Source organism: Histomonas meleagridis, assembly GCF_020186115.1.
Source record: "Histomonas meleagridis strain 2922-C6/04-10x chromosome Unknown scaffold_61, whole genome shotgun sequence".
NCBI classification, from domain to species: domain Eukaryota; phylum Parabasalia; order Tritrichomonadida; family Dientamoebidae; genus Histomonas; species Histomonas meleagridis.
The window spans coordinates 403,047-428,605 of record NW_027150931.1 but is presented as its reverse complement, the minus strand read 5'-3'; the positions used below and the strand labels follow the sequence as shown (position 1 = coordinate 428,605).

Here is a 25,559-nt window from a genome sequence, read left to right as displayed (position 1 = left end):
ACAAAACACAATCGACATTAAAAAAACGATAAGATAAATTGACACAATAACGATTAGAATCAATTTAAATTCAAATAAAATATAAAATTATAATATCTAGAAATTTATCAGAAGAAATTCAAAAATGCCTAATATTCGGAATAAATATCTATAGTATATTACCATATTATTGTTATGAAGAAATCTTTTGAAAAATGTCGGAACTTTGTTGTTGTTCATGGATCCAACAAGATTTAAAATTTTTCTGATTTGACAATTATTATTTTGTCGTTATATATCCTCTCAAAACCATGTATAATTAAATAATATTTAAAATGCTAAAAACCGCCCGACTTATGCTAACGGTTTCCAATAAGAGAAATGCTCTTTTTACTCTTAGCTCTTTCTAAAGAACTTGATTCAATTCCATACCGTAGTTGCAATCACACGGACAACGAAATTTCAAACTGTACCACACTTTACTGGGATGGAAAATCTGCATTAATTCCATGTTCTCAACTCCCAAAGGATTTTAGGGAATGTAAAAGCTCTAGCCTCAAAAAATTCCAGCAGTATTTCCCAGATTTAGAAGAAGAATTACCAGCTGATGGATGCCAATCAAATTATCAAAACATAAACTCATATGGAATAGCTGTATGTCAACCTTTACGTTCTATAGAATGCATAGGAGAAAGGTATTGGATTGCACATGATTATCGTTGCTTTAAGGAAGGAACCAAATCATATATCACAGCGTTCTTGTGTTCACTTTTCTTCGGTGTTTTTGGAGCAGATAGATTTTACCTCGGCTATGTATTATTAGGAGTACTCAAATTATTGACATTAGGGGGCGTTGGAGTTTGGTATTTTGTTGATTTGATTTTAGTTTCGATTGGAAAAGTTCCTCCAAACTTAGGAGATCGATACAAAAATTCATATTAAGCAAATTTAACGATTTTTAATAAAAAGCATCTTTGGTATATTCATATGAATTTCATTTGAATTTAAAAAAAATTATTTCTAAAACATTAAATTTTATGATATAACTCAGTCATCCCAATCGCATTCTTCTGTTGGATTAACTTCAACTCGAAGATCATATTGGAAACCAGGATCTCCTTCTTTAACCTGATTCATTTCAAACTCACGATCCATTTGTTTCTTATACATTTGGTATAACTTTGGATCTTTAGCGGAAATAATGCTTAAGTCAATTGGTGGTGATTTTGAAATGATAATTTTCAAAAATTTTCTTAACTTACCTTTGGAAATTGCAGATTCACCAAAGAAATCAGGATAATCTGTGATCAATGTTTGTGTTAATGCATCCAAGTTAGAAAATTGTGCAAAAACAACCTGAAATTGCTTGTATTTTATTTCTCCTTTATCATCAACATACTGTACCGCAATAGATGGTGGCTTAAATGTGCATGCCAGCTTTTTAATCTTGAAATTAGCCATTTTTTTCTCTTCAAGCAATAACGTACACAAAAAAGTGACTTAAATATACAAACGTCCAATGACTCAATTTTGTGCTAATAAATGGTCACTTGACCACATCTGATTATGATGACAAAAAAGTATAATAACATTTTTTATGTAGTCCAAGAAAAAGAGGCAGCAGCTATATGAACTCAAAAATATCCAATTCAGCACATTTGTGATTCAAACATCTCTCTAAATTTTCGATATTTATAAGTTATTTATGATCAAAAACACTATTTGCACATTTAAACAGATTTGTTATTATAATAACAAACTATATTACGTAAAATATAGTAAAAATAATTGTTAAAAAATAATTTTTTTTTTTTTACATAACTTTTTATTTAAATGAATATTTTACTTTATTTGCTTTTATTTCTTGGTATCACTGGCCTTGGCTGCGCTATTCTGACTGTGAATACGCTATTCTGTGCATGTTTCACAGTTTCTCTTATTTGTGCCTTTGCGCCTTTTCCGGGCACATTTACAATTATTTCCTCCGCCGGTATATATTCGCCTTTGTTTCTTATGTCGTTAATTTGTTTTTGTAAGTTATCATTTTCCAATTTTAATGATTTATAACATTCGTCGAATTTTATTATGTTAATTTTACTTAGCGTTGGTTTTGTTGTATTTCTTTTATTACATAAATCGTCGAAATACTTTTGTAACATTTTAATTTCATTTTTAACAACATCGAATTCATTTAATGAGTTTTGTAATTGTGAATTTTCATTTTTAAGTGAATTGTTTTCGTTATTAGTGATAACAATTTGTTGTTTAAGTTCTTCAATTTGCGAATTATTTGAGTTATAATTACTTTGTAATATCTGAAGTTTCTTTGTAATGTCATCTAAACATGTAATTAACATTTGGTTCTTTTCATGTGATTCGTCAAGTTGAACTTGAAGAAGTTCCGCTTTAGTGTTTAACGTGTTAATTAGAAGTGTCGAATCTGTTGTGTGATTACTATTAACGTTTTGCGACTTAACTAATGATAACTCTGTTCGAAGCCGCGAAATCTCTTCGTCTTTGTCGGAGATTTCGCTGTTTATTTCAGTAAGTTGCGGAACGCCTCTTGACGTAAATGCGGCGCTGCTACTAAGTGTACTCAGTTGCGACTTGAGTTGCGCAATTTCTTTGTCTTTGGATGAAATTACTTCGTTGTTGTTCTTTAATGATTCGTTTTCGGATGTAATTTGCTCGATTTCTTCTTTAAGTTTCGCAATTTCATTATCTTTGGATGAAATTACTTCGTTGTTGTTCTTCAAAGATTCGTATTCAGATGTAATTCGTTCGATTTCACCTTTAAGTTTCGCAATTTCATTATCTTTGGATGAAATTGTTTCATTGCTATCATTCTTTAGTGATTCGAACTGTGCATTAATTTGCCGAATTTCATTTTCCTTATTGAACATTATTTCATTGTTATTATTATTCAATGTTTCGATTTGTTCATTAAGTTTTGCGATTTCGTTATCTTTATCTTTAATTTGTTGATACAATGCTTGGACAGCATCGTTTGAATCTTCTTCTTCGTTAAGTCTCTGTAGAAGTTCATTTTCACTTTTAACTCGCGATAATTCTTCGTTCAGTTTTTCGATTTCATTTTCTTTATCTTTAATACTTTTGCTACTTTCTTTAAGTGAATTCATTAATTCAGTAAATTCATTATTTAATTCTTTGTTTTCTACTTGAATTTGTTCTAATTGTTCATTAAGTCTTTCGATTTCTTCGTCTTTTCTTGTAATTATTTCATTGTTATCATTATTACTCTTTAATGATTCATTTTCTAATTTGACTTGTTCAAGTTCTTCTTTAATGAGCGCTATTTCATTGCTTCTGTTATGTTCGATTTCTGCTTTAACTTGTTCTAATTGTTCTTTAAGTCTTTCGATTACATTATCTTTATCAGTAGTATTTTCTTCATTTATGTTCTTTAATGTTTCGCTTTCTGCTTTAGCCTTTTCAAGTTCTTCTTTAAGTTTTGTGATTTCGTTATCTTTGTTTGCGGATGCTTCTTCAGTTGTATTCTTTAATTGTTCGATTTCTGTATTTAGTTTATTAATTTCGTTGTCCTTATTCGATATTATTTCTTCATTATGACTCTTTACCTGTTCCATTTCGGATTTAATTTGTGCAATTTCTTCGTTAAGTTTTGTGATTTTATCTTTGTCATCGTTGTTATTCTTTAGTAATTCGTTTTCTGATTTAATTTGCTCAATTTCTTCTTTGAGTTTCTCAATTTCATTATCTTTGTTAACTGTAATTTCGTTATTGTTATTCTTCAATTCTTCATTTTCAGTTCTAATTTGTGTTATTTGTTCGTTGAGTTTGCTAATTTCGTTATCCTTATTCGTAGTTGTTTCTTCACTATTACTCTTGAATGTTTCATAATCTGATTTAATTCGTTCGATTTCTTCATTGAGTTTTTCAATTTCATGGTCTTTGTTAACTGTAATTTCGTTATTATTATTCTTTAATTGTTCGTTTTCTGATTTAATTTGCTCAATTTCTTCATTGAGTTTGCTAATTTCGCTGTCTTTATTTGCAATTATTTCTTTGTGGTCATTGTTATTCTTTAATAATTCATAATCTGATTTAACATGTTCAAGTTCCTCTTTAAGTTTTTCAATTTCATTGTCTTGACTTGCAATTATTTCTTCATTATTATTCTTTAATTGCTCATTTTCACTTTTAACTCGTGACAACTCTTCGTTAAGTTTTTCGATTTCGTTATCTTTGTTTTTAATTGTTTCAGAACTTTCGTCGGTGGATTGCATCGCTTTCTTAAATTCATTATTCAACGATTCAAAATCTGATTTACATTGTTCTAATTCTTCTTTAAGTTCTTTGATTTCGTCTTCTTTATTTGCAATTGTTTGGTCACTATTATTCTTCGATGTTTCATATTCTGATTTAATTTGCTCAAGTTCTGCTTTGAGTTTCTCAATTTCGTTATCTTTGTTTGCAATTATTTCTTTGTCATCGTTGTTATTCTTTAGTAATTCGTTTTCTGATTTAATTTGCTCAATTTCTTCTTTGAGTTTCTCAATTTCATTATCTTTGTTAACTGTAATTTCGTTATTGTTATTCTTCAATTCTTCATTTTCAGTTCTAATTTGTGTTATTTGTTCGTTGAGTTTGCTAATTTCGTTATCCTTATTCGTAGTTGTTTCTTCATTTGTATTCTTCAATGTTTCATAATCTGATTTAATTTGTGATAATTCTTCGTTAAGTTTTTCGATTTCGTTAGCTTTGTTTTTAATTGTTTCAGAACTTTCATTAACTGATGTCATTAATTGGTTATTTAATGATTCTTTGTCTGATTTAATTTGTTCTATTTCTCCTTTGAGTTCAGTTATTTCATTATCTTTATTTGTAATTATTTCTTCATTATTACTCTTTAATGTTTCATAATCTGATTTAACTTTTTCTAGTTCTTCATTAAGTTTTTTAATTTCATTGTCTTTGTTAACTGTAATTTCGTTATTATTATTCTTTAATTGTTCGTTTTCTGATTTAATTTGCTCAATTTCTTCATTGAGTTTGCTAATTTCGTTGTCTTTGTTTGCAATTATTTCTTTGTTATCATTGTTATTCTTTAATAATTCATAATCTGATTTAACATGTTCAAGTTCCTCTTTAAGTTTCTGATTTTCTTTATCGCTATCTTCGACAATGCGCATGAATTCTTCGATTTCGTTCTCTTTGGCTTTGATATTTTCTTCATTCGCTTTTTTAACATTTTCCAATTCTTCGTTTAGTTGAGAAATTTCGTTGTCCTTATTCGATATTATTTCTTCATTATGACTCTTTACTTGTTCCATTTCGGATTTGATTTGTGCAATTTCTTCTTTAAGTTTCGTGATTTCATTATCTTTGTTTGCAGATGCTTCGTCAGTTGTATTCTTTAATGTTTCGCTTTCTACTTTAGCCTTTTCAAGTTCTTCTTTAAGTTTTGTGATTTCGTTATCTTTGTTTGCAGATGCTTCTTCAGTTGTATTCTTTAATTGTTCGATTTCTGTATTTAGTTTATTAATTTCGTTGTCCTTATTCGATATTATTTCTTCGTTTGAATTCCTCATTTGTTCCATTTCGGATTTAATTTGTGTAATTTCTTCGTTAAGTTTTTCGATTTCGCTATCTTTACTTGCGGATGCTTCTTCAGTTGTATTCTTTAATTGTTCGATTTCTGTATTAAGTTTATTAATTTCGTTGTCCTTATTCGATATTATTTCTTCGTTTGAATTCCTCATTTGATCCATTTCGGATTTAATTTGTGTAATTTCTTCGTTAAGTTTTTCGATTTCGCTATCTTTACTTGCGGATGCTTCTTTGTTTGTATTCTTTAATGATTCATTTTCTGCTTTGATTTGTGTTAATTCTTCATTAAGTCTCTCAATTTCGTTATCTTTTTCCTTAATATTTTCTTCATTTGTATTCTTTAACTGTTCGCTTTCTGCTTTAACTTTTTCAAGTTCTTCACCAAGTTGTGATATTTTATCATCTTTTTCCTTAATATTTTCTTCATTTGTATTCTTTATTTGTTCCATTTCGGATTTCATTGCTTCTAATTCTTTATTAAGTTTTTCAATTTCACTATCTTTACTTGCAGATGCTTCTTCATTTGCATTCTTTAATGTTTCACTTTCTGCTTTAGCCTTTTCAAGTTCTTCTATGAGTTGCGATATTTCATTCTCTTTGCTTGCTGATGCTTCTTCATTTGCATTCCTTAATATTTCATTGTCGGCTTTAGATTTTTCAAGTTCTTCTTTGAGTTTTTCAATTTCATTATCTTTGTCTGAAGCAGTTTTTTCATTTGCATTCTTTAACTGTTCGTTTTCTGCTTTGATCTGCGCTAACTCTCCATTAATTTTCTCAATTTCGTTATCTTTTTCCTTAATATTTTCTTCATTTGTATTCTTTATTTGTTCCATTTCGGATTTCATTGCTTCTAATTCTTTATTAAGTTTTTCAATTTCACTATCTTTACTTGCTGATGCTTCTTCATTTGCATTCCTTAATGTTTCATTTTCTGCTTTAGCCTTTTCAAGTTCTTCGATGAGTTGAGATATTTCATTCTCTTTGCTTGCTGATGCTTCTTCATTTGCATTTTTTAATGTTTCATTTTCTGCTTTCGCTTGTTCAAGTTCTTCTTTAAGTTTTTCGATTTCATTATTTGTATTTGACGCGTTTTCTTCGTTGTTTTTCTTTAATGTTTCATTTTCTGCTTTCGCTTGTTCAAGTTCCTCTATGAGTTGGGATATTTCATTCTCTTTGCTTGCTGATGTCTCTTCATTTGCATTCTTTAACTGTTCATTTTCTGCTTTAGCTTGTTCAAGTTCTTCTTTAAGTTTTTCGATTTCGTTATTTGCATTTGACGCGTTTTCTTCGTTGTTTTTCTTTAATGTTTCATTTTCTGCTTTCGCTTGTTCAAGTTCCTCTATGAGTTGAGATATTTCATTCTCTTTGCTTGCTGATGCTTCTTCATTTGCATTTTTTAATGTTTCATTTTCTGCTTTCGCTTGTTCAAGTTCTTCTTTAAGTTTTTCGATTTCATTATTTGTACTTGATGCGTTTTCTTCGTTATTATTCTTTAACGATTCGTTTTCTGCTTTCGCTTGTTCAAGTTCTTTTTTAAGTTTTTCTATTTCGTTGTTATTTTCTTCAACAACTTGAAAGATTTCTTGAATTTCATTCTCTTTTGTTTTAATGCTTTCTTCATTTGCCTGTTTAACTTGTGATAATTCTTCTTTAAGTTTTGTAATTTCTTCATCTTTCTCAGTGACACTTGTATTACTTTCTTCAAATTCTTTCATTAATTCATTGATTTCATCTTCTTTTGTATTATTTGCTTGTTTGAGTTCTTCAATTTGTTTTTCTCTTTCTTCAACTTCAGCAAGCATCCTTTCGGCCTCCTTAAATAGTTCATTGTAATCTTTAACTCTTGATAATATTGAAGATGACACTCGTTCATAGTCATCATAAAATTTAGTTATTTTATTATCGCCTTCCATAAGTAAATTTGACGTTATTTCATCAAATTTATTAAAAAAGTTGTTTAGCTTAGCATAAATATTTTTGCTTTCTTCCTCATTGAGCTTTAACTGATTTTGGAAATCTTCGGCACTTTGAAATAATTGCTCTTTTTTTTGTTGTAAACCATTGACAACTTCCTCTAGTCCTTGGATTTCTTTCCCTTTCATTGTCAAAGTGTCTTGTAATTCATTTACTTGTTTTAATAAAGAGTTGATCTTTTCATTTAAAGCAATATTAGATTTGGTATGAACCTCTTGGAGGGCTTTAGCTGCTTGTGTTGTTATAAGAGCATATTTCTGCTTTTCATTTAATTGTGGTATTTCTTCGCCATCTGCAGAGCTCATTTGCTTATGAAAAGTGACGGTAATAATAAACGTTTGTTTCGAAGCTAAAATGTGAATTTCGCATGGAAGTTCATGTTCAAACAATAAAAGCATCTAATCAATTGGTTGTTTAATTTAAACCAAAAAAATTCAAAATAATTACACAGTTTTCACAATCAATCTCTTATATTTCAATAAAATTATTGAAGTTTACCTTCTTTTTAAAATAGAAAAGTATAGATGCTATTTAGTAATAACAAATTACAACTTATTTGGTGTTCAAATAATTAATTTGGATATGTTAAGCATTCCTTAATTATTTCAGAAAAATTTTAGTGTTTTTTCTTGAAATAAATATTTAATTAATGTAACAAATCCTAAATTACAACTGCATCGCTGGTCTAATGGTAGAATTTCAGCTTGCCAAGCTGGGGGTCCGGGTCCGATTCCCGGGCGATGCAATTTTTGTTTTTTTTCATTATTTAAGATTTGGCTTTCTCAAAAAATTTATATCATAAACTTATGTTAAGAACTGAGCTTATATTGTATACAGCATTTGTATGTTTAGATATTATTAATGAATTTTCTGCAGATCGAATAATCGCATGATATTTTTCTTTGTAAATAAAACATATCTTCTACGTAAATTTGATATATTGTAAAAAAAATTGATATAGAATAAGCATCAACTTTCTTGCGAATATATATTTATAAAATCCAATTAATTGGACGAATTTAAATGTATAGTATTATTATTGAATCATCAAATATTGTAGAAAAAGTTTTTGGTGATTATCAAAATTTTTAAGTATTCGCTATTGCCTATTTATATTAAGAAGTCATAATAGAGAATCAGGTTACGACACTGGTGCATGAAATCTTAATAGCAGATAAGAAATAATTAAATTATCATAAAACGAAAATCAAGTGTGAAAAATTATTTCAAAAATTTATGATAAATTGAACTCCCAATATTGAAGCAATGCCTGTGGGCGCACGCAAAAAGTTCACTTTCATTTAATTTATTATCAAAATCATGACCAAAGCAAAACAACCATACCCATAATTACTACAAACGATAGGGTCTTTGATTTAAGCCCTATTGAAAAAGCATCATTGAATTTATTGTTAACACTTAAATTTTTCACCATAGTATTCAAACCCGAAGTATACTTCAGAAATTTCAAAATCTTCTGGTAAGGGTTTGACTCAATTTTCCCTCTCAAAGAGAATCATCACAACAATTTTATGCTTTCGGAGAATCATTACGTAGGCAATAGCCAAAACAGAGGTGAAACATTAAATTCCCAAGACTTCTACTTCTTCTCTTTAGATGCCACTCCTCTCTTATAGTAACAAGAACTCAAAAGTTTCAAATATTATCATAAAAATTTATGAAGAAACAAATTATCTCAAACTTATAGAACTTTCATTCCGTTTAAAATGACGTCAAAATAATCACTTTGGCTCTTTCGATCGGTGAATGCAAATTTAAATTTAAAGCAATTTGTGAAAAATATTTATTCAAACATTATTAAGCAAAAGTTTTCTGCAGCTGTGACTCCTGTTTTAGCTTTGGCTTATTTGACACACACAAGTTATTGTTGTATCTGTAAATAAATCTTCCATGGGAAGCAGTCATAGGAATATATAGTGATTGTTTCCTATACGACAAGTCCTTGTTAGGTCTTTTATTGGATGGATAAAGTGCAGAATAATTATGCTTTTGAATCTCATCAAACAATGGTGATCTAATCAACTTTGACAACGGCTCTCTTTTAGCCGGATTAATAGCAGTCATTGAACGGATTAAAATGCAAAACCTTGCGTCGGCATATGAAGGGAAAGCTATCGATCCTAATTGAATCGCCACATCCAATTCCTCATTCGTGCGAACATTCCATGGAAGCTTCCCGAATGCAATTGTGTAAAATGTGATTCCAAGTGACCATATGTCTGCTAAGAACGGATCTGTATTTTGTCTGGATATAATTTCAGGTGCCATAAATGGACGTGAACCTGTATAACTATTTACTTTTTCTCCTTTCCCTAACTTTTTACTCAAGCCAAAATCGGCAAGCTTTGGTCTTCCATAATTGTCCAACAAAATGTTTTCCGGTTTTATATCTCGATGTGCAACATTTTGCTCATGACAATATAAAAGTGCTTTCATTATTTGATAGCAATAAGAATATAACTTTGGAGGACGTATTGGTCCTTCTTTCTCAATAAGGTCTTTTAATGAACCTCCTCCACAATATTCTAATACTATGTATAAGTTTAAATGAGGATCATCGAAAAAGAATTCATACATTGATATGATATTTGGATGACATAATCTTACCAATGTTGTTGCTTCATTTTTAGTTTCATCGTGCTTTAGTTTTGGCTGATTGATTCGTTTTATGCAAAATTCTTGATTATATTTATCTGAATGCACAAGAAAAACAGAACCAAAACCGCCAGCGCCTATAACCCTTTTGAAATGGTAATGATGCTCAGGCAATATTTGTTGCATTTCGAGTAAGCTGATTTGCTGTTCCGGCTTGAGCATCATTTTGTATTCTGGACAAATTTCACAATTTTGAAAGTTTTAAACACAAACTATATAGAAAAAATCCAATAGAAATTCTATGGTTGTAACAACTTTTTGAATATTGTTTTGGGTACCAAAGATATAAAATGATTTTTTTGTGACATGCTTTCAAAATAATAGCACTTAATTACAACATGAATATCACATAAATACTTCATTGAAGAATACTTAATAACAATATCCGAAATTATTAACATAACAAGAAAAATGAATTTTTTCAACTTTTGTTTTCCAGCAGAAAAACAACGACCAGAATCTAACCGCTACTGTCCCCATTCAATTTATTGAATACCAGCTGTTTCAGCAGGCTCCTTTTAATCGATGTGAAATTGCTTTTTGTTTCGAGGTTTTTAAAAAAAAATTGAATAAACTAAATTGAAACGATGCAACTCGATGATGCCCGCATAAAAAGACCCAGAATATCGATGCCTTATTGGTTCCAAAATTTACCCAAAGTGGGTTATATTTTTGGAGAATCAAAGATAGCATATCATATCTAAACATAAATTAATATATGTAGGAAAGATAAGCTTCAAAGTTTATCTTTTCTACAGTTTTTTATGTGCTCTGCATTGGTTCAAATGTAAAGCAATATTATATATAATCGAAATCTAATGCATCCTTAAAGAATAATATTATGTTGGAAATTTGATATAGCTTCTGATTCACAGTATCAAAATATTGCAAAAATGATTTTGATATATAAATTTCTGAATATTATCATTAAGAATTAGTTTGACAACAATCAAAACTCTATTTATGTTATTTTCGGATAGTTTCAAATATCTTACTGATCTGTAATGTATGAATATATAATTTTATATATATCTGTTTTCTTAGTGATTTGAAGACCCAAACGTAACTGCGTTTATGAGATAGTGGGTGGTGATATTGGTTTGGCATTTTACTCGCAGGATAACAAATGCCCAGAAAAGATTTTCTGCAAACAGATCTTTAGCCATATAATCAGCATGTTCATTCAAATTTTTTACACGATGCATTGAAATTTTGTAGACCAAAACAAATTACTATTGAAAAACGTTCCTAAAATGAATGCTGTATTTAGGAAAAAAAATTTACGAAGAAATGAGGCATTCACAAAATTGAGAGATGATCTCAATGAACAGAAAAATTGAATTAAATTATGGACTATGTCCAGAATGAAAGTCATTTTGACCATCGGCGACTTTAGATTGTATTGAAAAAGTACTTTGGGTTTGAAAGCACACATTGAATTATATGAGGGGATTCTGGGATGTTTGAAAGAATTTAAAGTTCGCTAAAATCATGATTTCACATACAAAATTTATCGCTTTATCAGCGGAAACATGATTAATTTATTCAATTCTGTTTCAGGGTCAAAGAATACACAAAACAATGATCTCATTAATCAAAATGAATATCTTAAATTAAAGTTTTTTTTTAATTTTCTTCAAGTTTTTCAATTAATTTTTATTACAGATAAATAGTCTCTATTAAAAAAGCAAATTCAAACAAAGGAAAAAATCAGACCAAATAAATTTCGAGAATATATTAATACAAACAGTGAAAACATTAATTGTGGATTACTGTCGCAGAAATCAATAATAACAGGAAACGAAAAGAGCCTTTTACATTGAATTATTTCAAATTTTGAATTTTTTGTAAGCATTTGGTTTTTGATTCTATCACAACACTTTCTAATATTGGTATTTGCTCATTCTTTTATCCTGTTTCAAAGTTATTTCTTTTTTGTTAATGATAACAAAATTCCCTCAATTTTCAACAAACCCACTTTCGAGCCGATTATTATCAATTTAAACCTAAATTTGAACCAACTTTGATCGTCAAAATAATTGTAGATTTTTGTGGGGAAGCCGAATTTATCCAAAGTGTCTCATAATTTAAAAAGTGCACGAAAATGTGTCCTTCCGAAGATTTCTTTGTCATGCGCAAATTTTTCTAGGTAATAGATATATTGCAAATTTCCAAAGGATTTAAGTACTTGGTTAAATTTCATGCTAGCTTCTACTTCAAGAATTATTTGATGCAATGCACCAGAAAAATTTTTGGTTTTTCATCTCAAAATCAACGAAGACGTACAACTGTAAATACTTGCTTGTATAAAGTAATCCTATCATCATTTGCTTCTGCATTTGAAATTAAAAGTATTCAAACTCTTAAAGTAAACAGTATTTTTATGTTTTCACTAACCATAGGGTTCCTTACATTGATTAAAAAATTTATAATCAAAATTAATTTTTTTAAATTTTAATTTTTTTAATGTTACTTCCTTTAATTTTTTTAACCAACATGCCTGAGTTATGGTTCAATTCGTAATCAATTTTGATTTATTTTTCTAAATTGCTTTTCAGCTTTTCCTTTTCTTGATCATCGCTGAGAGTTTAATAACCGAAAACGCAACGGTTATATTCATGGAAGTGCCCAAGTTCGTGAAAATCGATAAATTAAATCGATATCACAATACATTCGAACTTCCGGATCCTAACTTTGTTCAAAACTCCCCTATGTCACCTGAAGAGATTGACAAATCAGCAGAACTTGATGAATTGGAAAAAGATTTATTATCAAGTTTTCGAATTCTTCAATTTGATGAAATCGAAAAAATAAAAGATGACTTTATTAATGTTGGTATTGACAGTGTCAAGAAAGAATATGTTGAACGATTTATTTCTCGTTTACCTCAATTCGAAAGGCATCTTGAAATTTATCAAAATATTTTTGAAACTTTTTCCTTTATTACCAACAGCAAAAAGCTTGCTAAAGTTGTTTATGAAAACATCAAGAATATTCAATTTGAAGGATACTCAACCTTTCCTGTAGGTGTTAAAAACCAAATTTCAGTCACGATATACCACATTGTCCGTGCTATACCTGACTCAGTAAGTAATTTCCGAATCACGTTTTTCCCATATTTTCTTGAATATCTCAAATCCAGTACTCTTTATCAAAGCGAAGAGCTTAGTATCCACCTTGAACTTGCCTCGCAATTTATACCCGTAATTGATGATGATTCCATCAATGAAATGTTTTCTATTTTTTCTATTTTCATCAATCACACGTCTCCCTCCATCATATATTCATCCTTATATTCATTAATTAAGGTTATTATTAAGAGTCCCGAGTCGTTAACGTATTTCAACGATTATGATTGCGAAAGTTTCTTTAATCGTTTATATTATTTAGGTATACAAAACAACGAATCCACACAACTTGTACTTATATTACTTGAATACATCCTCAAGAACAATCAAATCCAATATCCAAATTGTTGTTATGAGACAATTAATAATTTAATTATATATTTGTTAACACAAGAACATGTCGACTCACGATTCGAAGCTATTTCATTGATCAGTTTTGTGTTTGCGAATTCTTTTTATATGAATTCGACAGCTGATATCCATAAACTGATTGAAACGTTCCTAATTGGTTATCCGAAGTTTAAACTGAAGGAAAAAAGAGAAGCAATAAATTGTTTCGCTAATTTCATGGGATATGTTAATATCGAAATCGTAGATCATTATTTTCAAGAAGATATATTCTTTATGCCTTTCCAAGACTTGTTCGAGTTTGATGACCCTCAATACATGTTGCCATTTCTTGACGGTTTATATAATTGTATCGTAAATTCAAGAACGATATGTAAACTTCACAATCAGTGCGAGTTCATTATGCAAAAGTGTCAGGAGTTCTTGGAGCAGTCAAACAATAAGGAAATTGTGGATATAGCAAGAATAATATTGACTAACTTGGAAAAATTGACTAAAAACAATTAGGTGTTGTTTAATGTTTAGATACTTTTTTATTTATTAATTTTATTGTTATTTACAAATTGTTGGATTTGTGCATACATTGCTGGAGTGACTTCGCCAAACACTGTGTGAATAAGAGGTGTTTTGTTGGGCTCTTTAAGATTTTCTGGAATGTAACGATAAAGATCTTCTATAATCTCATCAAAAGGAGCATTCTCTGGTAGATCTTTCTGAAGGCAAGGTAGAATTATCTCCTTGAATTTATTAAATCGTTCTTCTTTTAATTGAGTTTCTTTTGGTTTTGGACTTCCAAAAATAATCTTGTTTGATTGTTGATCATTGCTACTCCCGTTATACCAGGCATTGGCGTTTGGACGCGGCGCTTGACTTTGCGGATTCGACAATTGACTTGTATTTTGACCAAAAGTTGCTGTGGATGGAAACATTTGTCACTTTTTAATAAACACAGCCAATTCCAAATTTCCTGAAGTGGAATTTAGAGTTTCAAATATAAATGACATAGCGAAAGTGGAATTTTTACAATGACTTCAAAAGCAGCTATGTAACATCAATTATTTTCCTCAAATTCACAAAATAATCCTTTGCTAATTTTTATTGGCATTCCGCTAGAAAAGCGTTTGCGTGTTCTTTGACTGTTTGCGGAGACGATTCGACCAAATTTTCCAAAATTGGTTTCAATTCATATTGCCTTCTGAATGGATGTATTGACTCTTTGTGCTTCTGGAGTAGCTCTATGGCAAGCAAAACGACGTTTTGGACGGGGTCGCGTAACATTCTGATCATTGGTTGAAAAACATAATTTGATTGATATTGAACTGGGAAGAAGCTTACGAGGGCGGAAATGCAATACAAATAAGTTTCGCGTTGCAAAAAGTTCTGTGATTGCGCAAGAGTTTGAAGTTCGACAATTAATTTCGATTTAAGCCATTCGACACCAAAGTGTGATACAAGTGTTGGTAACGCCTTAAGTGCAAACTCGCGGACTTTGTAACATTGATCAGTAAGAAATTGCATGAGAAATGGGAAAAGATTCTGATCGAAAAAATCTGAATTGCATACTATGGCTAAACCGAATAAAAGCTCAACAGCGTTGTTTCGAACTCGCCATTGTGTGTCAGTGAGCATCTTATGGAGGGAATTGTAAAGTTGTTCGAATACAAAATCAAATCCAAATTGAATGGTAAGTTGTTTGACATTTAAAGATGCTGCAACACGAACATCATCATGGCGGTCAGAAAGAAGACGCTCAATAAGTTGGACTATCTTTGGAATAACCTTTTCTTTATCACCAAAATCAGCTTTTGCATGATCAGATAGAATGGAAGCAAATGTCCTACGTACATCAGCAACTGAATCATTTTGAAGAGCTTCGAATGATTTGAAGAATTCTTCATCATTTTGGAGGGCTTTACGAATATCTATAGAATGCTTTATGATTGCAATTCTAACCTTTGGGTCTGGATCTAAAAGGAAGATTTTGTAGCAGGATGGACATAAACAAATTTGATTGGCTGCTGCTTCACGAACTTCATGATTAAAATCGTTTATAACAAGATTGAAAATCTCAGCACGATTAGGTTCTGGAATAGTAGATATTTTTGAAATGGCGTTGAGACGAACATTGACGTCTTCGTTTGTAAGCTCTTCTTTTATCGATTCAGACATTTGCTTTGTCAATTTTGAAATAAACTGCTTTTTCAAATGGTTTTGCAAAATCATTTCTTGAGAGTTCTTGATAATATTAATTAAAACAATTGATTAACTACACACCTATTCGAAGTAAGAAATTTATGAACATAAAAGACAACAAATTTATGTTGTATTCTTTTAAGATCATATAGATTTGGGAGGATGAAAAGTACGATAATTGAAGTGACTTAACGTCTTTCATACGTTAATTTCTTTCGTGAAAAAATATTTCAACAGCAAAATGAAAATTGTTCCTTAACTAATCAAAAGATAAATTTCAGGAAAGTTGTAAACAACTTTAAAACAAAAATAAGAACATTATCATTCATCATTTTTCAAAAATTAGCAAATTTTCTGATTTATAACACATGTAAAAATTAGGTATCTTTTGTTTACTGATGTATTTAGTTGTTGCTTGGTGGAGGTATTGATGGTTGGATTTGATGCATTTGGTTAGGGTTCATTTGTTGTTGGAAAGGAACATTTGGCTGTTGGTTCTGTTGCATTTGTTGCTGATAAAGAAGATTTGGCTGGTTTGGTTACATCATTTGTTGATAAGGAAAATTTGGTTGATTTTGCTGCATTTGTGGATTTTCTAATTGTTGATTCTGAGGGTTGATCTGCATAATTTGCTGGCTGAAGCTCATTATTTGCGAATTTAGATTCATTATTTGGAAATTAAGGTTGAACACCTCCATATTAAGATTAGCTAATATCTGACCAGGATCCATAGCTTGAAAACTGGATTTATAACTTGAGGAGGATTAGCTCCATGGAGTTTATACTTTGATTCACTTGGTTTTGTCTTTTGTTGTTTCCTTTGTTGCTCATAAGCAAAAATGACAAGAAGAAACAAAGACGGATTTTCCATGAGTTATTATCCAACTTCACAAATGAACAAATAAATTAATTTTTAGCAAATGGATACATTAAACAGTTCGTCGTCAAATCCAAGATATCCATTCCGAATGAACCAACTATTTCAAAAGGAATATATAAAATTATTAATTTGCCTGAAACATAAAAAATAATTAAAGTTTAAATAAATTGTACGAATTTTAATAGAAAAATTTTCGATAAATTTATCCAACAAATTTTGTTCATTATAAAAAATTCATTAAAAAAGACAAATTTAAATTGATGTAGAAAGGAAAAACAAATGAATTTTCCAAAAAGTTGGAAATGGTGTGATTTGAATTTTTTAGATCATTCTGAGAACGAGGTTATCGATGAGGTTTTCACGGTTGCCGTAGTCACCACCTTCAACATAATGACGACGTGGTTGACGGAATCCACCCTTTGGTGTGTTAAGTTGGAATGGCCAAAGGAACCTGTTGGCAACAGTGAAGTTTGGACCGCATGTGTAGATTTCGTGTGCAACATCTTCAACTGATTCAATACCAAACTTTCCTAATGTGGCATAAACAATATCATTAGTTGTAAGTGGAAGACGTTGGCCATTGACTGCAGCATAACCGCGTTTGAAGATGAGTTGGCGGACAACCTCTGGTGATGGATAGCCATAAGCAACATATGATTCGACACGTTTGAGCATTTCAAGAGTTGCCTTGTTGATGCGAATGAAAACAGCATTGAGTCTTTGACGAAGGCGGAAGAGTTGGAGGATCTTGCGTGTTCTTGGATCAATTCCGTTAAGACCACGGATACGGATAACAAGAGCGACCTTGGCTTCTGCTGGAACATAGAAAGCACCTTCGGCAGCTGCCTTGTTCTTGGCTTCGATGATGGCCTTTTCTTTATCAACAAGTTCTTGGGCGTATTGTTTGGAACGTTCCAAAATGCGTTGAGCACGTGCTTGAGCTTCTTGAGCGAGTGCATCGCGTTTCTTTGTATATTCGGCAGATTCTTTTTGTTTGCGTTCTTGAATCTTTCGAAGTGTCTCTGGTAATGGCTTCGACATCGATGAAAAGGAAGGGCCAAAACCGCCATTTGTTTTCAAATTCTAAAAATAAAAAAATTGGCGTCTGTAATCCGAACCTTGGGCATGAGGAAAACGTTAAACATTCTTAAAGAGCACGTTAATGTACGTTTATTTTTTGCTCAACGGTTTTGTATGGCAATGGGTTCTATGGATCCTCACCAATAGAATCAAATTCTGTTCTCAACACCTGCGTTGGTCCTGTGAAGCCAAACCAACCACGTGTTTACACGTTTTCTCAGTAGAAAAACAATATTTTTCTTTTGTTCTTAACGGTCAAAAGGCACTTTTTCTTCATTGTTTTATGAAAAACAACATTTGGTGAACATAATGTATCGAAAAGTCACATTAGTTGAAGAATGTTCTTTATATGTCTGAACAACACATACATTTACACAATCAAATATATTTTCTAAATCAAATATATTTACAGAATCATCACAATTTGGTGTAACATTTATTCAAACCTTGATTTTAACACATACAATTGCACAAACAGTTATTTCCAATACTATTTTCAAATATTATTGCTCCCTCGATGTTTAACTCTTTTGATTCTTACATTGAAAAGAAATTTATCATGTTTATATCATATATTACATATTATTCCTCTTTTTATGCATTTATTAATAATGAAGTTATTAATGTTGTAATTGTTTGTGTTATAATTATTTTATTTATTTCACTTCTTATTCTCTTTTTAATTCGCCATCATCAAACTAAAAGAAATAGTATTTTAAGTTATCAAGAAAATGGAAATGAAATCGATAACAATATCAACACAGAAAATGAGAAAATAAGATTTTAAGAAAGTATAATGATAAATTGGTAAAGTTTTGATAAAAGATAAAGAATAAGTTAAAGTATAAGTATTAACAAAAGAAAAATTCATTAAATAAGTATTTGAATTAAAATTATTTTTTGATTTCGTAAATGTATTTGATTTGATAAATGTGTTTGATATGATGAATGTGAGTGTTGGCGAAAGACATTCGTCAAGTGTTGTTCCCTTAGTAATATTCATATTTCCAAATGTATCATTTTGATAATAATCACAATAACGCAAACAATTATTATGATAATTGTTGTTTTATTATCTTTTGGTTGAATTTCATTATCATAAATCAATGTAAAGAAATTCCAATAATAATTATAATATGTCGAATAAATAATAACAGTGTAATCATCATAAATAAGTTCTGTTTCGATATGAATATACGATGAATTAAATGTAATTAATGTAATTGTTTTTGTTTGTGTTTCATAATAAGTAAACAAATGTGTAATTGACAATGTGATTGTTAATAAATATGAAAAAGATTTCGTTAAATCATTTTGAAATGACTCATTAAATGTTTTACTTTGACTGAATGTATGTGATGCTAAAAATGAAAGTGTTGAAATTGGTTCGCAATTTCCTTCTACATATGATTCGTTAACATTTAATTCCCCAAAGTTACTTCCGATATATGTCGGACATGTTATAACTGTTGTTGTAACATTAGAAAATGCATTTTCGCCAATATTTGGTTCTTTAGTTCCATAATAATAAATACGTTCAAGTGTATGACAATTACCAAATGCTGATTCTCCAATTTCAACTATTCCATATCCAAGTATTAATATCCTTAAATTAGAACATAACGAAAATGCTGAATTTCCAATCATTGTAATTGAATTTGGAATTGTGATGTTTTTGATTGATGAACACAATGAAAATGCTGAATACACTTTCACCACCAAAAATAATCGTCTTTAAATGTGAACATGACGAAAACACAGAATTTCCAATATATGATATAGAATTACCAAAATTGACTGAAATATCTGATGGCCATCCTGAAAATGAAATATTTGGAATGCTATAACCCTAAAGAAAAGAATTGGAAATAATGTTTAACATATGAAATCGGTAACTCCAACAAAGGGGAATGACATCTTCTTGTGCTGATATTTAATGGATTCGATTCATTAATTTTTAGTATAATAGAATTTGTGGCTTTGATGGATATGTTCTTTTTATTAAAGCATGACAACGTAAAGCATTTATTGCATTTGGATTTTAAAGTAAGGCAAGGTGAGTGTGAAAATCTTTCATTTTTATGAGAAGAATATATAAATAAGTACAAATATATATTTATTAAACAAAACATGATAGCAAACAATAATTTTTGGTTAATCAAAATTTTCTTGTAACATTTTTTATCAAACTTTTGAACATCTCTATGTTAATTTCTATATTTTGGTCTCTCAACCATTCCAAGCATTCCCCATTACATTTATTTGGCTGTTTCCAACAATTTTTTACTTTTTCATTTGCGTTTGGTGATTCGCTCATATTTAAAGGGAAATATTTATAATATTTTATACCTGAAACGACCGAAGCCTTTTCGTACCAATCTCTACAATGAAATTTATATGGAAATATTTCCACAAGTTTTGTATTCGGTCTCATCCAAGCCAAATGTGCAAGTCCGCTTCCATGTACACCAATTAAAACTGACGAATGAAAGACTGCTTCGATTTGTTTCCTCATTTCAAGTTCTTCAAAATAAATCGGAAGAACTTCAAATTCATTAAATGTTTCTTTAAGCATTTTTAAAACATCATTAAAATTGGTTATTATTCGTTTAGTAGTTTTCCTTCCAACAAATAACATTAATGGCTTTTTGTCTTTATCTCGTTGACTAATGTTAAATTGCTTAAGTAGTGACGGCTGTAATAAATAAGTAAAATTATGTGGAAATTCATAGTTTTGACCAGAAATGTCTTTGTTTTTATAAAGCCCAACAATTAAATCATTATAACATAGGCCACTTTGAATTCGCGTCTTCTTATATGAAATTAAATTGGTGAATGTTGAACTCGGATTTTCTGATGTTTTGGGAATGAGAACGTTAACGCTTGATGTTTGATTTGGAATTAATAACATCGTGTAAAACAATGGGAGAAAATAATCAAAGAGCTGATGCCATAACATATGGGTGTTGTAATAGGTGGATGAATAAAAAGTGGTATTCGAAATAACATTTCGTGAATTTGGTATGGTAATATTACTAACATTAATATTTATGGAGTTTACACGATCACGCTTCTTGTCGTATGGTGGAGGACGCCCTCCTAAAACAAGAAATGGTGAATCAACTTTGATGTAATATGGAGAATTAAAGGTGAGAACATCACCATCAAAGCAAATATCGTGGAAACGACAAATGCGACGTTCCCAGCTACCATTAAAACAGAAAAAACGATTTTCAGATGAATTGATTTCAGTTGATGAGATTATTGTTTGATTGGAAAGTATATCTATTTTTTGTAAGCCACCAAAAATTAGTGGTAATGAACATTTTTGATTAAGGCAAAACCGATTTAATGAGTCATACGCTATTCCTCCATTTGCTATAATTCGGAAAGAATAGTTTGAACCAGAGTCTGGAAGTTGAAATAAAAATTTAGAACCAGCAACTCGAACAGGAAAATGATTTGTTTGATTCTGTAAAAAAGTATCCGATTTGTTAACTACATTTGTGATTGCAAAAAATTGTGCAATGTTTATAAGACCAATTAATAAATACAAAAAAAAGATGATGGAAATGAGTTGTGCAACTGAGGATTTCAAGATTTGAGCTAAACGGTCTTTTACTTAAACGTTTTCCTCCATTCACTGCTGAATTAATATATGATATTCATAAATTATTCTTGATAACCATATTCAACTTATTATTTTATATCAAAAAATAAAGAACTTCAAAAGGAATTATTATTTCTATATATAAAGAAAAAATCGATTTATGATTTTTCATCAAACAAAAAATAAAAATTATTGATTTAGATATTATCAGACTAATATATCTTTGCACTAAGTGCTTTGCTCGAGTCAGTAAATTCACTGTCAGGGTTCGAATTCATTGATTTTGTGAATGCATTTGATGTTATCATTCCAACTATAAAACCAATGAAAGCACCAGCGATGGTGTCTTGGATTCTGTAGCATGACATGGCGATTTCTATTGTACTAACCAATAAGGCCCATGTCATTGGAATCATTTTAATGATCATTTCGACAAATGGTGAAAATGTAGAAGGCATTTCAAAAAATGTTAGAAGTGAAACGGCTGCAGCCATACATATAGCTGCTTCGAAGGATGGAAATGACTTGAATTGCTGTGATGTTTGATATTTAGATAACACTTGAGAACATACAGCATATGTTACATTGACTGTTCCGCATTGGACGATAGAATCTGGGCGAGGTGTTCCAATTAAAAGATGGATGCAGCTGCAGAGCAATCCAGCTAGTGAAACAGTAATTACCAAATAAGAAATGGCTTCAAAATACCACTTGATGGATTGAGAACCTTTAAGTAAATAAAGCCAAACAATAAGTAAAAGGATTATTGGTACTATGATAATAATGGCAAGTAATCCATATGAGGGAATCAATTCTCTTCTCTTTGGTGCACTCATATAAAGTGTTTCTTGATAAATGTATTTGGGTTCTATAGGCTGAAATTCGAGAACGCATGACACGGTAAGAATTGCTACTGCAACAATTATTTCCAATATCAGCATCTTTTGGCGATGGCCGTTAAGATGATTTCTTCAGTTAAACGGTGTCTTCGAAATATAAAGTATTCAATATTTTCTGGCTGAAAGTGACATTTTTCACTAAGCTATCGTTACTTTATTTTCCTAGGAAAAAAACGCCGTTAACGGCACACAATTAAAAAAATAAATTAAACGTCTTCTCTATCATGCATGAAAAGTGCTAAATATAAATGAGGAAAAGCGATTCTGGTGGCTTTTCACCACACCAGATGCTAATAGCCCTTAAAGAAAGTTGCTCAATTTGGTGTAAGTGTCCTGTTAGTCTTTATCAAACAACGGAATCTTTTGAAATCGAAATTCTCTTGCAAGGTGATTCCCTTTTCAATGCTTATTTAGAAATATCATCACCTTCTATGGGCTTATGTATTTGTAAGCTTTCTAAGCTCATAGATGTTCAATACAATGAGAACCATTTATTATTAAATTTTCTTGATTATGAAAAATACGTATTTTTCAAGGTAAAAAACTCAGAAGCTCTAGAAACGTTAATTTCACAAATTCAAATATGTTCAAAAATATCTCAAAATCCTATTGATGAATTCACATCATCAAATTATGATTTTATATCAATGATAGCAATCGATCCTTCAAAAATACCCCCTTCAATCAAACTTCGTGATTTATCCACTGCTGTTTGTGGGAGTACACCAGTTCTTACTGATTCAGAAGCATGTGCTACATGGGAAAGAAGGTCATATTTTCTTAATGCACCATATTTTACTATTCCTATGCAAATCAGAGTTTGTTGTTTCACATGGAATGTTGGTAGTAAAAGACCAAATTCAGAAACAGCTGATCAATTTGACTCTATACTTATGGCAGAACCAGAAATCTTATTTGTTGTGTTACAAGAAATATCGATGAACTTAAAATCCACTGTTGGAGGAATTGATAGTGTTGTTTCATCCGAATGGGAAAAACAAATCATTGAATCATTGAAAAAGTGCTTCGCTTCCTATCGTTTGGAGTACCCCAATTCGCTCGGGGGGGTCTTTTCAGCGGTTCTTGTTAAGCAGACGATACCAATTGATGTAACTGTGAGTAATCCTCTTGCTGTTCGTTTAGGGAATAGAGGAATGACAGCAAACAAGAGTGCTTTACTATATCCTGTGAAAGTTGGACATCATTGTTTAATGACATTTGCGGGTTGCCATCTTTCCGCTCATTCTGAAAACGTAGAAGCAAGAAATCATCAACTTGCAAGCTTAATTCGGAGGGCTCCTTCAGATACAGATTATCTTTTTATATGTGGTGATTTAAATTACAGACTTGATATGTCATATGAAAGAGCCATGAAATATATCCAAAAGAATGACATCAAATCTCTTCTTGAGTATGACCAATTTTATAAATCTAAAGTCAATGATCCTCAAATTAACAAACTCAAAGAATATGAAATCAATTTTCTCCCAACATACAAATTTGATCCTGAGAGTGATGTTTATGACACATCTTCCAAGCATCGTACTCCATCTTACACTGATCGAGTTTTATTTAAAACCAGTCCCAAACGACTTGCGATTGGATCTGCAACTAATTTCACATTTGAGACTGATATTGTTCAACATTTTGCGCCCAACATTCTTCATAATTCAAGCGATTCTTTTTCAGCCGACAGTGACCCACCCACATTTCCAGATGATCCATTAATTGAAGTATACCAAAGAAATTCCACACGTTTTAGTGATCACCGTCCAGTCCAATGTTTGATGAGGATATGGGTTCCCGATGAAGACCCTGCCAAGCTCGAGAAATTCAAAAACATGCGTCTTCGTAAACTTGATGAAATGTCAATTTTGGCAAAACCGTCGCTTATTGCTGACAAAACCGTAATTAACATTCAAAAAGGGAAATTTGCCACCATCACATTAAAGAACAATTCGATCTCATGGGCAAGGTATAAAGTTATTTATCCTTGTGATGGGGACATTTTAAAAGTTATGTTAACCCCAAATACCAATGTAATTCTTCCTGGTGATACTAAATCGGTCGAAATCCATGGGCTCAAAGTCACCAAAAATCCAGTGTTTGTGGTGCTTGGAGACATTAACTGTACATTGGTGACACTTGAAATTAATGTGATTTCAAAAGCAAAGAATTTGAGTATTTTGTTAGGAATTAAAAGCTAAAATTTTAAATAAAATATATCCCGATCTTATAAAATATATTTAACTTTCTTTTGTGCTCTGCTTAAGTAAATTTATGTTTTTGAGTATTTATATATTTGCTTAATGATTACATGAAATCATATTTTAATTTGAATGAAAGCAAACTTTTGATTAGAATATAATGTTATGTTATTAAATGTTTGAAGAATATTTTCATCTTGTTTCTAAAATAAAAAATTAAAATAATATTGGAACAATAGAAAAAAGTATAAAATTTTTTTATTTTTGTGAAAGTGGAATTATTCCTAATGTTTTGTTTTTTGATTTTATCAGTGCATTCAACAATCATTGTAAAGAATGAATCTTGTATTGAAGCTAATGGGATTGTAACAAATGCGGAGAGTAATAAATATGCAGAAAATACAAAAATAATCATATTCAGAGAAGAATTGAAAGAAATAGGAGAACGAGGTTTCATGAAGTTTATTAGAATCACAGAAGTTAAAATACCTGATAATTGTCAAAAAATTGGAGTTTCGGCATTCGCTTTATGTTCAAACTTAATTTCTTGCATTCTACCATTAAGTCTTGTAGAAATTTCCGAAAGAACATTTGAGTCATGTAATGAATTACGTTTTATTGATATCAAAAATAATGTAAAAATAATAGGTGAAAATGCTTTTCTTCTTTGTAATAATTTGAATTATGTTGTACTACCAAATAGCTTAAAAGAAATTAAGAAAAATGCATTCTCCCGTTGCTTTACACTTGAAAAAATCTATTTTTGTGGAGTGAATCAACCACAAATTGGAGAAAATGCTTTTTCTTCTACTGCCATCAGATCAGTAGGAGTTCTAGAAAATTATACCAATGCTAATTTTGGTGGATTTAATACTGGTAATTTCAAAAAGACAAAGAATTATTGTGTAAATAAGCCTAATCCAGCTTCTAAGTTTAATGAGGAAGAAACTGAAGATGATCCAGATCAGGGAAACTTTTATCTAACCAAAAAAT

At 30.4% G+C, this 25,559-nt stretch overlaps 8 protein-coding genes across 8 annotated transcripts; 2 read left to right on the top strand and 6 right to left on the bottom strand.

The window, feature by feature from the left end:
* Positions 1–360: 360 nt before the first annotated feature.
* On the top strand, positions 361–921 carry GO595_010180 (TM2 domain containing protein; the record flags this gene model as incomplete). Its single annotated transcript, XM_067912830.1, has 1 exon — positions 361–921. One exon carries the CDS (start codon positions 361–363, stop codon positions 919–921), a length of 561 nt encoding a protein of 186 aa, XP_067768918.1.
* Positions 922–1,026: 105 nt separating this feature from the next.
* Positions 1,027–7,850, bottom strand: GO595_010179 (viral A-type inclusion protein; the record flags this gene model as incomplete). Its single annotated transcript, XM_067912829.1, has 2 exons — positions 1,027–1,231; positions 2,128–7,850. 2 exons carry the CDS (start codon positions 7,848–7,850, stop codon positions 1,027–1,029), a joined length of 5,928 nt encoding a protein of 1,975 aa, XP_067768917.1.
* A 1,513-nt stretch (positions 7,851–9,363) lies between these two features.
* Positions 9,364–10,347, bottom strand: GO595_010178 (CAMK family protein kinase; the record flags this gene model as incomplete). Its single annotated transcript, XM_067912828.1, has 1 exon — positions 9,364–10,347. One exon carries the CDS (start codon positions 10,345–10,347, stop codon positions 9,364–9,366), a length of 984 nt encoding a protein of 327 aa, XP_067768916.1.
* A 3,883-nt stretch (positions 10,348–14,230) lies between these two features.
* Positions 14,231–14,626, bottom strand: GO595_010177 (uncharacterized protein; the record flags this gene model as incomplete). The annotated part of the gene is made up of 1 exon (XM_067912827.1): positions 14,231–14,626. One exon carries the CDS (start codon positions 14,624–14,626, stop codon positions 14,231–14,233), a length of 396 nt encoding a protein of 131 aa, XP_067768915.1.
* A 166-nt stretch (positions 14,627–14,792) lies between these two features.
* On the bottom strand, positions 14,793–15,866 carry GO595_010176 (serine/threonine-protein phosphatase 2A 65 kDa regulatory subunit A alpha isoform; the record flags this gene model as incomplete). The annotated part of the gene is made up of 1 exon (XM_067912826.1): positions 14,793–15,866. The coding sequence occupies one exon, from the start codon at positions 15,864–15,866 to the stop codon at positions 14,793–14,795; it is 1,074 nt and encodes a 357-aa protein (XP_067768914.1).
* A 1,225-nt stretch (positions 15,867–17,091) lies between these two features.
* Positions 17,092–17,811, bottom strand: GO595_010175 (60S ribosomal protein L7-2; the record flags this gene model as incomplete). The annotated part of the gene is made up of 1 exon (XM_067912825.1): positions 17,092–17,811. One exon carries the CDS (start codon positions 17,809–17,811, stop codon positions 17,092–17,094), a length of 720 nt encoding a protein of 239 aa, XP_067768913.1.
* A 3,861-nt stretch (positions 17,812–21,672) lies between these two features.
* GO595_010174 (PAP2 superfamily protein) lies at positions 21,673–22,401 on the bottom strand (the record flags this gene model as incomplete). The annotated part of the gene is made up of 1 exon (XM_067912823.1): positions 21,673–22,401. The coding sequence occupies one exon, from the start codon at positions 22,399–22,401 to the stop codon at positions 21,673–21,675; it is 729 nt and encodes a 242-aa protein (XP_067768912.1).
* Positions 22,402–22,607: 206 nt separating this feature from the next.
* GO595_010173 (Endonuclease/Exonuclease/phosphatase family protein) lies at positions 22,608–24,566 on the top strand (the record flags this gene model as incomplete). Its single annotated transcript, XM_067912822.1, has 1 exon — positions 22,608–24,566. The coding sequence occupies one exon, from the start codon at positions 22,608–22,610 to the stop codon at positions 24,564–24,566; it is 1,959 nt and encodes a 652-aa protein (XP_067768911.1).
* Positions 24,567–25,559: the final 993 nt, after the last annotated feature.